Source organism: Eutrema salsugineum, unplaced genomic scaffold (assembly GCF_000478725.1).
Source record: "Eutrema salsugineum unplaced genomic scaffold, Eutsalg1_0 scaffold_1, whole genome shotgun sequence".
Taxonomy (NCBI): domain Eukaryota; kingdom Viridiplantae; phylum Streptophyta; class Magnoliopsida; order Brassicales; family Brassicaceae; genus Eutrema; species Eutrema salsugineum.
In genome coordinates this window covers 5,461,348-5,474,040 of record NW_006256909.1, presented here as the reverse complement: position 1 = coordinate 5,474,040, position 12,693 = coordinate 5,461,348, and the positions used below count along the sequence as shown (strand labels likewise).

Genomic DNA, 12,693 nt, shown 5'->3' with positions numbered 1-12,693 from the left:
AATCATGATAATGCATATCATAAATATAAAATATCACATACATAATTTTTTTGACCAATTTCGTAATCTACTTGGCATAAGCGACAAGTCAACAGAAATTCAATGCAGCTTGAAATTCTTGAATGTGGCTATTGATTGTTGAAATTCAATAATAAAAAAAAATTCTTGAATGTGGCTATTGATTGTTGAAATTCAATAATAAAAAAATTTCTTCAGTATGCCCAAAAAAAAAGTAACTAGGGATTTTTGTTTGATTACAGAGACAAAATATGATCCACCAAATAAATTTAGAGGGCCAATGTTAAAAATTTCTCAGATTACAAGAGTGTCTAAGCCTAGCAAGGACAAAAACTATAAATAAGATGTAGCCAATCTTCCTTGACTTAGTCCCATATAAGGGACCTATTGAGGGGTCAAAATTAGATATTTATTGATAGTTTGATATATACATTACAACGAATCATTCAACTAAAGTGTACCCTTGCATTATGTTTATTGATCGTTTTCAGTGATGATCATAGAATTTAGTGAGGAACTTGTGGGTAGATAGATGCTAATTAATGAATGTTTTTAGTATTTACATAATTACATTCGTAATCTATATTACAAAAAAATTATCAAAAATAAAATCATTGCATTGAGGTTGTATTTGTAATAATGAAAATTATTACATACAGTGACCCATTACATAATGCAAACTTTTTTTTCGTTTCATTAAAAAGAAAGAAAAACTCTAAAAAGGTGTCTTTTTAAAGAAAAAAAACCATTAAAAATCCTTTATAAATGAAAAATAAGCTACTACAAATATGCCAATCAACTTCGAGAACATATGGTAGCAAACCCGGAACTTGGGTCAGTAGTCACTAGTCAGTACTATTGCGAAATCATACAAAAGGAAAAAGTAAGCAATCTTTGCAATCGCATCTCTTCTTAAACTACTAAAAGAGTCTAAAACTAAATCAACAATTGAGTATATATATTCAACAAAAACTACTGTACAAGAAACTTATTTTCCAGATTCAACAAATTGTTTTGTCAAGTCAGTGGAAGAGGCAGTCGCTCGATCGCAATCAGAGATTCAGAGTAATTACAGGTGGCCTTGTGACATGGAAATGGCTCAGTCAACGCAAAGGCTGCTCAACTTAGAGAAGTGGTCGCGCTGCATCTAATTATGTCAGGGCCCAAACACGGCCGAAATACGGCCCGAAGAAGGCCCAAATCGAGATGGACTTCTATCGAACGAGAACTTCGTTTCTAGAACATTAGTTGAATTACCTATAGATTCGATGATGTTTGTTTATATCACTCTGAAATCTGGATAGCAAAAGAAAAAAGAAAATAGTTCACATACGTTGGATAGATTTGATAATAAAAAAGTTTTAAATAGTTACAAATCATTGTCCTTCAACAAAATAGAACGGTCTAAATACACAACATACTAATCCATTTTTGGCTACTAGCATTCAAAAACCTAACTCTTTCTATAATATACTCAATTCGAGAGATGTTTATAAATTCCTTTGGAGAAGCTTAGTTCTGCATTGTTATTGAGTCGTCGGATTTATCCATGACAATTATTCAACTAGGAAGCTGGAGGCAAAAAAAAGATTAATATGTTTGCAACAATAGTAGTTGAAGCCATGATCCAACTTTTCCTATTGATTTTCGGTGCCCTGTCTATTGTAACTTCCGACTATTTTTGGAGTGGAAACTTTTTTGGCAAGTAAGAAGTTTTCTAAGAATCTCGACCATACGTCTAGTGACCAGATGCCCAAACTGATATTTACCATAGAAACTCCAGACCTAAATTTTGGCACATGAAAACGTAACAGATATAAGATGATTCTTGTCTTTAGTGAGAGATCTCTCTAATGGTTACACTTGAACGTGGAGAATGTAAGAGATACCAAAAAACGTGAATGCAAAGAGGAAAAGAAAGAGAAAAACGTGGACAAAAGAGGCCCATGTTAGATTCTTAGGCCTTAACTTATGCATCGTCTCTCACGTCTTTTTCTCATAGACGTGTTGTCTTAGGGGTTTTAAACGTATGGCTTTTCTACATGGAGCATTCGTGGATTTATTAATGGGTTTGATCGAATGTCAATATATATATCTAGTATATATTTTCATTTGTTCGTTAAAGCATTTTGATACATAAAATTCTTCATCCAAATAGATGCTCTAGTAATATAGTATACGCTTAACCAAATGAACTGTACGTACTATATATATGGGAGTTCAAGTCCACAATTTTAATGGGATGAATTTAGATAATTAGACTATTAGATCGATCAATTCGTATCAACCTACAAAAATCAATTTAATATACATTCCAGCCGGAATCAAAACTAAAAAAGAAACAATCGATCATTTTTAATTTTAGTTGTAAAGATTTTAGTAGATGATAATATCAAAATAACAATAATAAAACAGAAATTAAACTCAACTTACTTTTATCTTTGTAATAGCTTTGTATCAGTGTTAAAATTCTTTGTATAAATAGCTGGGTCAGCAATGCATACCCTTAACCCCCATACAGGCCACATCTTTCATAAGATGAGAGAACTCAGAAGGGGGGATGTATTTAACTATTCTGACAATTCATTTATATAGTTTTTATACATTCTGAAAGTTCTTCAAAAATAATTCTTATCCACAAGAAAAAAAAAAAAGAGAGGAAACTACAATGAAGAAGCAAACCACCACTCACCACAAATTTTGTGCTTCTGTGGCTCTAATGATGACATCTCATCTTCATTTTGATCCTTGAGACACCACCGTTGTTCGCCACGTAGGATTTCCCCATATGGAAGCATGCCACATTATTCTTTCCAATTGGGTTGGTTCGCCAGAGCCACACACAAAACAAATTAAATAATCATTTTTTAAATATTAATACACTAAATAATTATGGTCCAAGTAAATAATCATATTTTTTCCTCTCCCCCATACCGATACATTTTTTTGTATTTTAAAATTCATTATTATCTTATCGTATATCAGTAGATGGATGATGATATCCCTAAAGCTTAGAAACACAAATGTTTTGGATCACTATTTGTGAAGAGAAGTATGGGAGAAGTAAAAAATCAAACAAGTGGTTATAAAAGAAAAGATAATTGAGAAAGAGAAGATAGAGAGTGGGGCCCGTTAGCTTGTAATGAGGTCCAGACAAATCCCAGGTGGGCTCACGTGGCTCCGAAGCCCATTGAGAACCTGATTCGTCCACGTAGGACGGAGCAGAATCTCGGTCTCCTTCTCCCAAGGCTGAGATCTCGCCACCTCATCCCACAAAATATCTTGAACTCAACCATGAGTTTGTCGCCACGTAAAACGGCGTTTGGGGCCATACACATTAAATGGTTTTCAAATTATACTTACCGCACATATTAATATCAGACTCTAACTATAATCTCTAGAGTTGATACAAAATTGAGTACGCTAGTCGTCTAATAAAATATGAACACTAATCAACTATGATCAGAACACCCTTATTCTCTAATTTCAGAATTGATCTTTCAATCACTTAACCACTATAAACTGGTTACCTTACATAAGCTGTTATGATCCAAATTAAAGACAAGCAAAGCACATACTAAACATAGTTTAAACACACGGTCATTAACCAGTAAATTATATCACAAAAATCAACAATAACAATTATGTAACTACGATTTTATTACTGTTATTAGAGTTATCAAAATGAAATTGTCCATATTCTCAATACTAGTTCATGTAAAAAATTTAGTACTTCTTTAGGTACTAGAAGCAGATAAATTTGCACCATTAAAAACGCGGTTCAAGTTGCATAAGACACCATGTGGTGCTTTTCGAAAGTCCTTCCGACTCAAATCATAAGTGTATAACTTCCTCAAAGTCCGAAAAAAAAAAAAAAACTTCCTCAAAGAAAATGAAGTAAGTAGATGAATTTTTTATATTTATCTTTTTCTGAAATGTTAATTTTCCGATTTCTCATTTTTATTTGAAATTGAGAACATATTTGTAGAAAAGCTTCTCTCGAGTTTGGATACCAAGTCGTTCAATCCTAAGTTGGTGACTGAAATGTCAAGAGCAGAACTGTCTCTCATCCATCGAACAGAGATGATCAGTTCTGAAGATGATACACGAGTTATGTCATAATTGAGAAGTTCTGCACATATTTTAGTGTTTACCATAAACATCAACGATTATGAAACGAACAAATTGTAAAATTGTTTTGTTAATAACATATAGAGATTTAAAAAAAACTAATAAAACATTCTTACAGTATAAGAAAAAGTTCCAGGATAAAGCTCAAACAATTAAAAAACATTATACGCTAAATAATTGCAGATGTAGAACTGATAATTATCAAAACAAAGACTTGGAATAAAGGTTGAGGTTGAACCAATCTGTGAGTAAAAAGATTACTCAATCTCTAATCAATTCAGATACTTTAAAGAAAGTAGTATAGTTAATTGAAATGAAGATGGTTCCTAACCACATAATAAAAAAGGATGGATGGTCCTATATAAAAAAGCCATTGTAGAACCAAAGAAGGAGAAATAGATTTTTTGCTCGACCCAGAAAAAGACGAAAGTAGCCTCAAAGAATTGAATCACAGAAAACACGCCACGAAAATTATCCCCCTGCAACTTGCACTCTCTTCTTCTCGTCTCTGCTTCCCTTATTTCCCGAGAGAGAGAAAGCTCAACACCGAACCCAGAAACTAGAGAGAAAACTTTTGAATGGGGAAGAAGTGTGATTTATGCGACGGTGTTGCAAGAATGTATTGCGAATCAGATCAGGCGAGTCTATGCTGGGACTGCGACGGTAAAGTTCACGGCGCTAATTTCCTTGTCGCTAAGCACACGCGATGTCTTCTCTGCAGCGCCTGCCAATCACCTACGCCTTGGAAAGCCTCTGGGCTTCGCCTCGGCCCAACCTTCTCCGTCTGCGATTCCTGCGTCGCTCTTAAAACCGCCGCCGCCGGAGACGGTGGAGGCGGCGGTGTGAGCACCGACCGGATTTTGATGGAGAATCGAGGTCAGGAGATCAGCGGTTTCGATCACGAAGAGGATCGGCTCAGAGAATACGACGGTGACGGCGCGGAATCTTACGATGACGATGAGGATGAAGATGAGGATGAGGAATACAGTGATGAAGATGAAGATGAAGATGAAGATGATGTTGACGATGAGGAAGCGGAGAATCAAGTGGTACCGTTGGCTGCGGCGGCGCAACCGCCTCCGGCGATGAGTTCTTCATCTTCTAGTGGAGATCTGGCGGCGAAGAGGACAAGGGACTGCTATGATGTACGAATCTATCCTTTCTCCTTCCATTTTATCAAAATCCAAAATCAATTTCGAATTTTTTTTCTGGAAAATTTTGGTTTTAATTATGATTTTTTTTTTTTTTTAAAATGCAGGACGAGATCGGATACCATTCAGCTCAAGAGTCAGATTATTCTCGGCCGTTGAAGCGACCGTCAAGAGACGAACTCGCGTTTAAATCAACGGCTATCACCAGACTAGAAGGAGGGATCACATCGAACGCCGCCGTTGATTCATCTCCTTCGTCGTCTTCTCTGATTTTTGCGATCGCCAAAATGAGGAGAGATCTCAACCGTTGATTTTGTCTTTCCATTTGATAAATCACCACCGTCCATTTCTAACCATACTTGTTTTAGTCTTGAGTTAGTATTTCTTTGATCCCTATGTCGTACAAAAATCAATTTTAAACGTTGTATTTAACCTTTTAATATCATTATTCTGCTGATTTTTTTTCTCTCTTAAGTGGTTAAGTTTGGCTTCATATGTAATTAAATGCTTATTAGATCCGAATTGCATCATTGATATTCTTAAATGAGTTTATATTATATGGTTCTATGGATCAAAGGAATGGGGGAGATTGGTGACAGATGGATACATTGCTATACATAAAAATATACATATGATTGTGGTTTGATTTGTAATAAAGACCACTCAATAATAAAACAGTGGGCACTACAGAAAATAAATTATAGCAAGATTTTTATAATTTTGTATGGGTCCTGAAAGTTTCATTCATTCGCCAAGAACATTGAACCTGTCATATCTGTCGAGTCTTGTTATTAATGGTCCATAAAAATAATGCCATCCCCCTTGTTTACCCGTTAAGCTTATCTCACCAAATTCCTTGATTCACATGATCTCATCTTTGTTTACTGTATAGAGTGCTTTGGAATTTAATTTAATAACATATTCTATTGGTTTTTGTGCTTTGGTTATAGCATATTAAAAGATATTCAGATCCAACTAAAAACCGTTTACATTTTCTGAAAGAAATTCAAGTTCTACGGGTTAGTGAGAGTGGTATGTGGGGGTTGGCGTTTGACCGGTGGATCTATCAAATTATTTTGTGTGGTTCTCATAATCGCATTTAATCTTTTGTCAAAAGATTACGATCTAGCCGATTTTTCCCTTCCGAGCTAAAAAAATGGTATATTAATGTAATTTTACATCATAATTAAGAAAAAAAATATTACAACTTTGTCTATACTGATTCTTAGGTTTGTTTGTATTAATTTTATAGTACTTCCTTTCCTACAAAATCTAAGCATTATAAATCGATATCAGTAAGTACATAATATTTGTTAGGAAATTCGGTGGCTTTCACAATCAAAGCATGACTACCGTCAAAGACATCAAACTTTAGTCCATAGTTCCAAAAGTCAAACCCAAACCTAATAGACATCAAACTTTAGTCCATAGTTCCATAGTTCCCGTCTTTATCCCATGCGTTGAGTTTGACAATAAGATTAAACTACATTAATAAAGCACAACCTAACGTTCATTCAACCATAACGTGACTTATATTCACACGACATCATTAAAAAAGAATTATGACACAAGGTACTAGCCCCAAACTAGTTTTCCTCCAGGACAAAAGCAGATCAGTATCAATGACTTGGTCATGTTTTAAAAGAATGATAAAGAGCAAACCAGCTTCGAAAATTTATAATAAAATCAGATTGAGGATGAAGATCATAATCCCAAAAGGGTTTAAGCGTTCATACTTTTTTCTTTTCATTTTTGGTCAATCAAGTGTTCATACTGCATACTTGTTTTAATGCGAAAATCATACAGGGAGAATTATGAAAAGAGGACTGAGAATAATCCAGAGGAGATCCCAGAGACTTAATGATTGCAAAAGATGGCACAAAAACACACACAAACACACTCCTCTGCACAAATCCACTAAAACCCATTGTTTTCCAAATCCGCGGTGGTACCTAGTAATTCCCCAAAATAAAAAGAGAAACAAAAAAGAATGATCAATAGAGACCACTCCTTCAGATAGTGGTTTCAAAGTTGACAAGGTAGTTTTATATTTACCTGGCTGTGAAGAGGGTGAATCCAATGAGATACTAAGGCACATTACTCATCTGTAAAAGGAAGAGGATCAACTGTTAATTATTGAATCAATCTAGTAACGACCATCTACATTCTCTTTTTAAACCCTAAGCTTCGATAATCTCATAGCTATTTTGCATCACTCTGACAACTAGATTTATGCAAACAGAAGTGTTTCTGTACTCTACATAACTCTATTTTTCCCCTGGACAAGTTTCATCAAGACTCTGATTTCAGTAACCAAGAGAAGAAGAAACTGATCAACATGTCAAATTACAGCTAACAAATTGTACAACATTCCAAACGATGCAAGTTTCACTAATTTACGAAGGAGTAAAGCTGGGGAGCTCAGAAGATTCCTTTCTTCTTCTTTTTTTAAGCCAAGATATTGGGATACTTTTCTCACAGTCAAGAGAGCATCCCCAAAAAAAAAATTCTTGGTGGTCCAAAAGCAATTATCTTCTGGACTAAAGATGTTCAAGATTATTCGAATGGAAACACAATCTGTTTTAGCAAAAAGAGCCTAGAAAAGAAACAGTACAGAAAATCACGAAGTGAGGAAAATGGTGAAGCTCATTTGAACCATTTGCAATGGAATTCTGCCTAAACCTCTAGATATTGATCAAAAAGGCTAAGAAAACAGGATACACTCAACAAAGCATCAACAAAGCAACAGAGAAAAAGTATCAACAGATGAGAAAAAATGGAATCGAGAAGAGAAGGAATCAATGAATAAAATATCATTGCTACTTTTCGACCCTAAAGCAGAACATAACAGATTCATTCGTAAAACAACTCTTAAAAGCTGAAACAGAATGGAACATTAACAGCAGCAATCAATACTCGAACCTTACAGAGTTTAACATCACTATACACTTAATTTGTGGAAATGAAGCTTGGACCATATAAATCGCCAGAAAGATCAAAGTTTTCAAGTACCCATCTACGGCAATATCTCGGAATCAAATACCTAATTAGAAACTATAACCTGGCTTAAGCGACCACCATCAGCATTATACAGCAAGTCAACGGCAAGAGATTAAGAAATCATTGATCCTGACCTTTGATATGTTCATGATGAGCGGAAGGAGCAGCAGCCTTATGGTCATGTTCTTCATCATCATCATCCTCGTCTCTACCTGATTTGACGGTGACAATAGCTCCCCGAGTACCTCCACCATTTCCAGGAGCAGGACCGTCACGATCATCAGGAAATCTAACAACAACGACGGGACAAACGCAGTGGTGAACGCAGTAATCACTAACAGAGCCAAGCTTGCCGTCACTTCCCCTCTTCTCAGCGCCGAATCCTCGGCTTCCCATGATCACGGCGCTGAGATTGAGTCGTTCAGTCTCGAGACAGAGCCTCTCTCTCATATCGTGATCCTTGACTATGTGGATCTTGTGAGGGAACCCAGCTTCCTTCAATGGCTTCGCGAGATCCGCTACCTTGGAGGATGTGAAAGCATCGAAATCCTCCTGGCTAGGCTGCGGTTTCTGATCCGGAGCGACGGGATCGACGACGGAAGGAGGCTGAGTTTGGAGAGGGAGAGGACCCCAATCGGCACCGAAGAGAACGGAGGTGGGAGAGACGTGGAGAATGACGACGGCGTCTCCGGGACGGATGTAGTGATCGACGGCCCAGCGAACAGCGAAGGCGCTTTCTTCGGAGAGGTCAACGGCGACTCCGATCTTACGACGAGCACCGGCGGTTGGGGTTGGAGTAGCGGCGGAAGGAGTGGAGGAGGAGTGGTGGTGGGAGTGGCGAGGTGATGAAGGGTGGTGGATTTTGATGTTTGGGAGATGAGGATGATCGAAATCTGGATTCATGATTCTTCTTCTTGCTTCCAACAAATTTTAGAAACTTTGATTTTTCCGATCGAGAAGAAGAAGAAAGCCGTGTTTGGCTAATTCTCTCTTTTTTTTTTTTTTAATAAACGTTTACTTATATTTAATTTTAATGTGTTATTTATTGCTAATTGTTGGATAATGGACATATACGTACATTGAATTTTGAAGAGGTTTGAAAAATACGAGAACGTGCCGAGCACAGCTCAGTGATTATTCAAAAAGGAAACTGTTTATCTTATCAGTTTATTTTATAGTGGGCCGTATTTATAGTGGGCCGTGATGTTTTATTGAAGGCCCATATTTCATCCCATGGTATAAAATAATCCTTCCTTACATTTGACTCCATAGATTGCTGAGCAACTGCTGTCGATCTTGTTTGTTTTTTTAACCTGTTATAAATTTCTGGTTCTACCATATTACAAATGGTAATTTTACCATATTACATACGATTGTAATGGATAATTCAAGTTAATTATATAGCATTATAACTTTTCTTACAACACTCTAATCAACAATAATGGTGACTTTTTCAGTTATATACAAAATCATAACAAACGATTTCACTAAGTATGCTGAAGCTGCTGATAACTTTTGTATTTATAGTATGCACAAAAGTTTGTTTGAGAGTCGATTTCCCTAACATTTTGATATAGGAACGTTAAAATTTTGAGTAACAACCACTAGACTGTTGTTGTCAAACATGTTTCAGGTTTGATATACGTATTTAGACTTCTTTAGTTTTGCTACTGTTACTGTTTATGCAGTTTATGCAGATAAAAAGAAAACATTCAAACTACTAAGAAATCACTAAGATAGCTGTTCAAAAAACATTCAAACTACTAAGAAAGATGTACGTACTATATTAGATTTGATGTCGAGGCGCAGAAAAACATAAGCATATTTTATTTATTTATTTTGGAATCAGAAAAAGATAAGTGTTCTAACTTCTAAAAATATGTCAAAACCTCGATATCAGTATTGAACCAAAATGAAATAAACCAAACCAATAACACACAGACGTAATACAGTATCTCGTTTTTATAATCGGGTTGTCTCATATTGGTTTTTGAGCGAGACAAAAATAACCTAGATAATGTGTTTATCACATATATGACGTCAATGTGTTCATGAAAAATATTTGTTTAGAACATTTCTAAACATCATATTAAGAATTTTTATAAAAATTACATGATTTTTTTGTTTTTCTTTTTTCGCTTTTATAAAAAAATATGGTCAAAAAAAAAAAAGAGAGGCTGAAACTGTACATCAAAATAATCAATAAAACCCAAGATAAGAGAACTAAACTGATAAGATTTCATGTTTTCTATAATTTCAATAGATGAACAAAGCAAAATCATATCAGCGTAGTAAAGTAAATTAAATCAAAAATATGTTTGGAATTTCTGAAAAGCTAACTATATTTGTTTAAAATATAAAGTCTGAGCAATATCGTAACAATTGTTCGTACCCAAAAACAAAGATGTACGCCTATATATTTTATGCAATATCATTGGAAAAAGCTACAATCAATATCCATTTGATAAATTTTATACTTGTCTCACATCAAATTAACAAGATTGATCATAGGCACCATTTCTTGAACCGAGAATTAGGTGATAACATGAATCATGACAGGATCATTGCCTAACTAAGGAAACACAAATGGATCCAAGCCCCAGATCTGACACACCTTTAGAGAGGGAGAGAGAGAGAGAGAGAGAGAGAGAGAGAGAGAGAGAGAGAGAGGGAGAGAGAGAGAGAGAGAGAGAGAGAAAGAGAGTGAGAGAGAGAGAGAGAGAGAGAGAGAGAGAGAGAGGTTTCATGATACAATTAAGGAAGCGAACAGAACATATGTCTGAGTGTTTAGGTTAGAATCTCGTAATAAACAACCAAAAGGGTAATCCAAAAGCTGAATCGTTCTTTCGATTCAGACCTCAAATGCATACACCAAAAAAGGGTTTTTGTTTTCCTTTCTGTTTGGTACTTTCATCTTGTACTTAATTATAACAAAGAAAAGAAGAGAAGCAAAATTAAACCAGGCTTTTTGTTTAAAGTTTATAAAGAAAGAGAGAGATAGAGGAGAAAAATCTCTGAGATGTTTCAAAACTTTTAAGAACATTTAAAGCTTCAAGGACAAATCGATGGTGGATATATTAGGACTGCAATCACCTACTGATGTAGCCACTGAATCTGTTTCATCATATTTTCTCGGAAAAAACTCGTACTCCTTGACATCTCCTGTTCCGTTTCTAGGGTTTCCGCTCTCAAATTCATCCAGTAATCCCTAGACACACCATTAATTAGTAAACACCATTAACTATTACACTGCATTAATTAAAATAAAAAATTACATATATATGTATGTATACATCAATGGATTGATCAGTAAGTACCGTATGATTTGTGGCCTCGTGAAAATACGGATGATTACTGGAAGCAGAAGCTGATCTGGCGAGTCTATGATCGTAAAAGAAACCTTGGTTCCTCTGATCTGGTGGAAGAAGATGATCGTAGCCGTTCATCGGAGGAGGAATCATTGTGTATTTCGAAAACCCACCACCGTTGGATCGAACCACATTTTGATCATCTCCATCCAAACGTTTCTTCTGCAACAACAAAAACTCAAAAATTAAAAACCCTCAAAATTGCCAAAACCATAAATCTTTTGTTTGCAATATCATCATATACACTCAGAATAAAAAAAAAATAATTCAAAAAAATGAAAATAAAAATCAAACCTTGATGAAGCAAGTGTCATAGCGAATATTGGGGGTCTCAACAAAACCCCAAGGTTCGATCATGATCTGACCCGACCCGACTCCGCCACAATAGAGCCTGCTTCCGAAAGAAGAAGCCGTGGTGGGTCCACCGTAGCTTGGAAAGCCTTGTAACACAACACCCGGGTCGGGTAAACGGGTGGTGATTGCTGACGTGTCTCCTCCTCCGGCGACGGCTGTTTTCTTCTTCTCTCCTTCGATTCTGATTCGCTCGAGCTGTGCCATGCCCATCCCTCTCCGCTTCGGTTTCTTCTGGTTTTGCTGACCCGTCTTCGATCCCGGTTTACGACCACGGGTCTTCTGTTGTGGCTCTGTCCGGATCTCGCCGGAGCCGTTGACATGGTGAGTGTTTCTCTGAAGCTCGTTTGGGTTGTTTTGGTCTGTTGGTATGAAGAAGAGAGAAGTCGCCATTGATGATGATCACTGGGCTTCTTGTTAGAGAAATAGAGAGAGAGAGAGAGAGAGAGAGAGAGAGAGAGAGAGAGAGAGAGAGAAATGAAGAGGAAAATGGCAAATAGGTTAAAAGACTGTATTCTGCTCTCTTTTGATGTGTGTTGTGTTGTGTATATATCTTCTTTTTTTTTGTTCAATATATACTGAGGCAATGTACTTGTCTGTGTTTTTGTTTTTCTGTTATTTCCAGGTACTATATGAGGATAAACGTATCTTTTCTTTTCTTTCTTACCTTTTTA

At 36.0% G+C, this 12,693-nt stretch overlaps 3 protein-coding genes across 3 annotated transcripts; 1 reads left to right on the top strand and 2 right to left on the bottom strand.

The window, feature by feature from the left end:
- The first annotated feature begins 4,525 nt into the window (after nt 1-4,525).
- Nucleotides 4,526-5,836, top strand: LOC18030017 (nucleolin). Its single transcript, XM_006413028.2, has 2 exons — nt 4,526-5,294; nt 5,408-5,836. Exons 1-2 carry the CDS (start codon nt 4,728-4,730, stop codon nt 5,609-5,611), a joined length of 771 nt encoding a protein of 256 aa, XP_006413091.1. The 5' UTR covers nt 4,526-4,727; the 3' UTR covers nt 5,612-5,836.
- Nucleotides 5,837-7,000: 1,164 nt separating this feature from the next.
- LOC18030016 (universal stress protein PHOS34) lies at nt 7,001-9,353 on the bottom strand. Its single transcript, XM_006413027.2, has 3 exons — nt 8,435-9,353; nt 7,356-7,405; nt 7,001-7,252 (listed from the first exon to the last, which is right to left on the bottom strand). Exons 1-2 carry the CDS (start codon nt 9,201-9,203, stop codon nt 7,398-7,400), a joined length of 777 nt encoding a protein of 258 aa, XP_006413090.1. The 5' UTR covers nt 9,204-9,353; the 3' UTR covers nt 7,001-7,252; nt 7,356-7,397.
- Nucleotides 9,354-11,343: 1,990 nt separating this feature from the next.
- LOC18028174 (protein SPOROCYTELESS) lies at nt 11,344-12,412 on the bottom strand. The gene is made up of 3 exons (XM_024150027.1): nt 11,963-12,412; nt 11,618-11,827; nt 11,344-11,508 (listed from the first exon to the last, which is right to left on the bottom strand). Exons 1-3 carry the CDS (start codon nt 12,410-12,412, stop codon nt 11,344-11,346), a joined length of 825 nt encoding a protein of 274 aa, XP_024005795.1.
- Between the last annotated feature and the right edge of the window lie 281 nt (nt 12,413-12,693).

Coding starts and splice junctions, on each gene's coding strand:
- LOC18030017 (XM_006413028.2), top strand. CDS start 4,728: ATGGGGAAGAAGTGTGATTTATGCGACGGTGTTGCAAGAATGTATTGC. Junction 5,295..5,407: donor GGACAAGGGACTGCTATGAT/GTACGAATCTAT, acceptor TTTAAAATGCAG/GACGAGATCGGATACCATTC.
- LOC18030016 (XM_006413027.2), bottom strand. CDS start 9,203: ATGAATCCAGATTTCGATCATCCTCATCTCCCAAACATCAAAATCCAC.
- LOC18028174 (XM_024150027.1), bottom strand. CDS start 12,412: ATGGCGACTTCTCTCTTCTTCATACCAACAGACCAAAACAACCCAAAC. Junction 11,828..11,962: donor ATGACACTTGCTTCATCAAG/GTTTGATTTTTA, acceptor TTGTTGCAGAAG/AAACGTTTGGATGGAGATGA. Junction 11,509..11,617: donor ACGAGGCCACAAATCATACG/GTACTTACTGAT, acceptor TGGTGTGTCTAG/GGATTACTGGATGAATTTGA.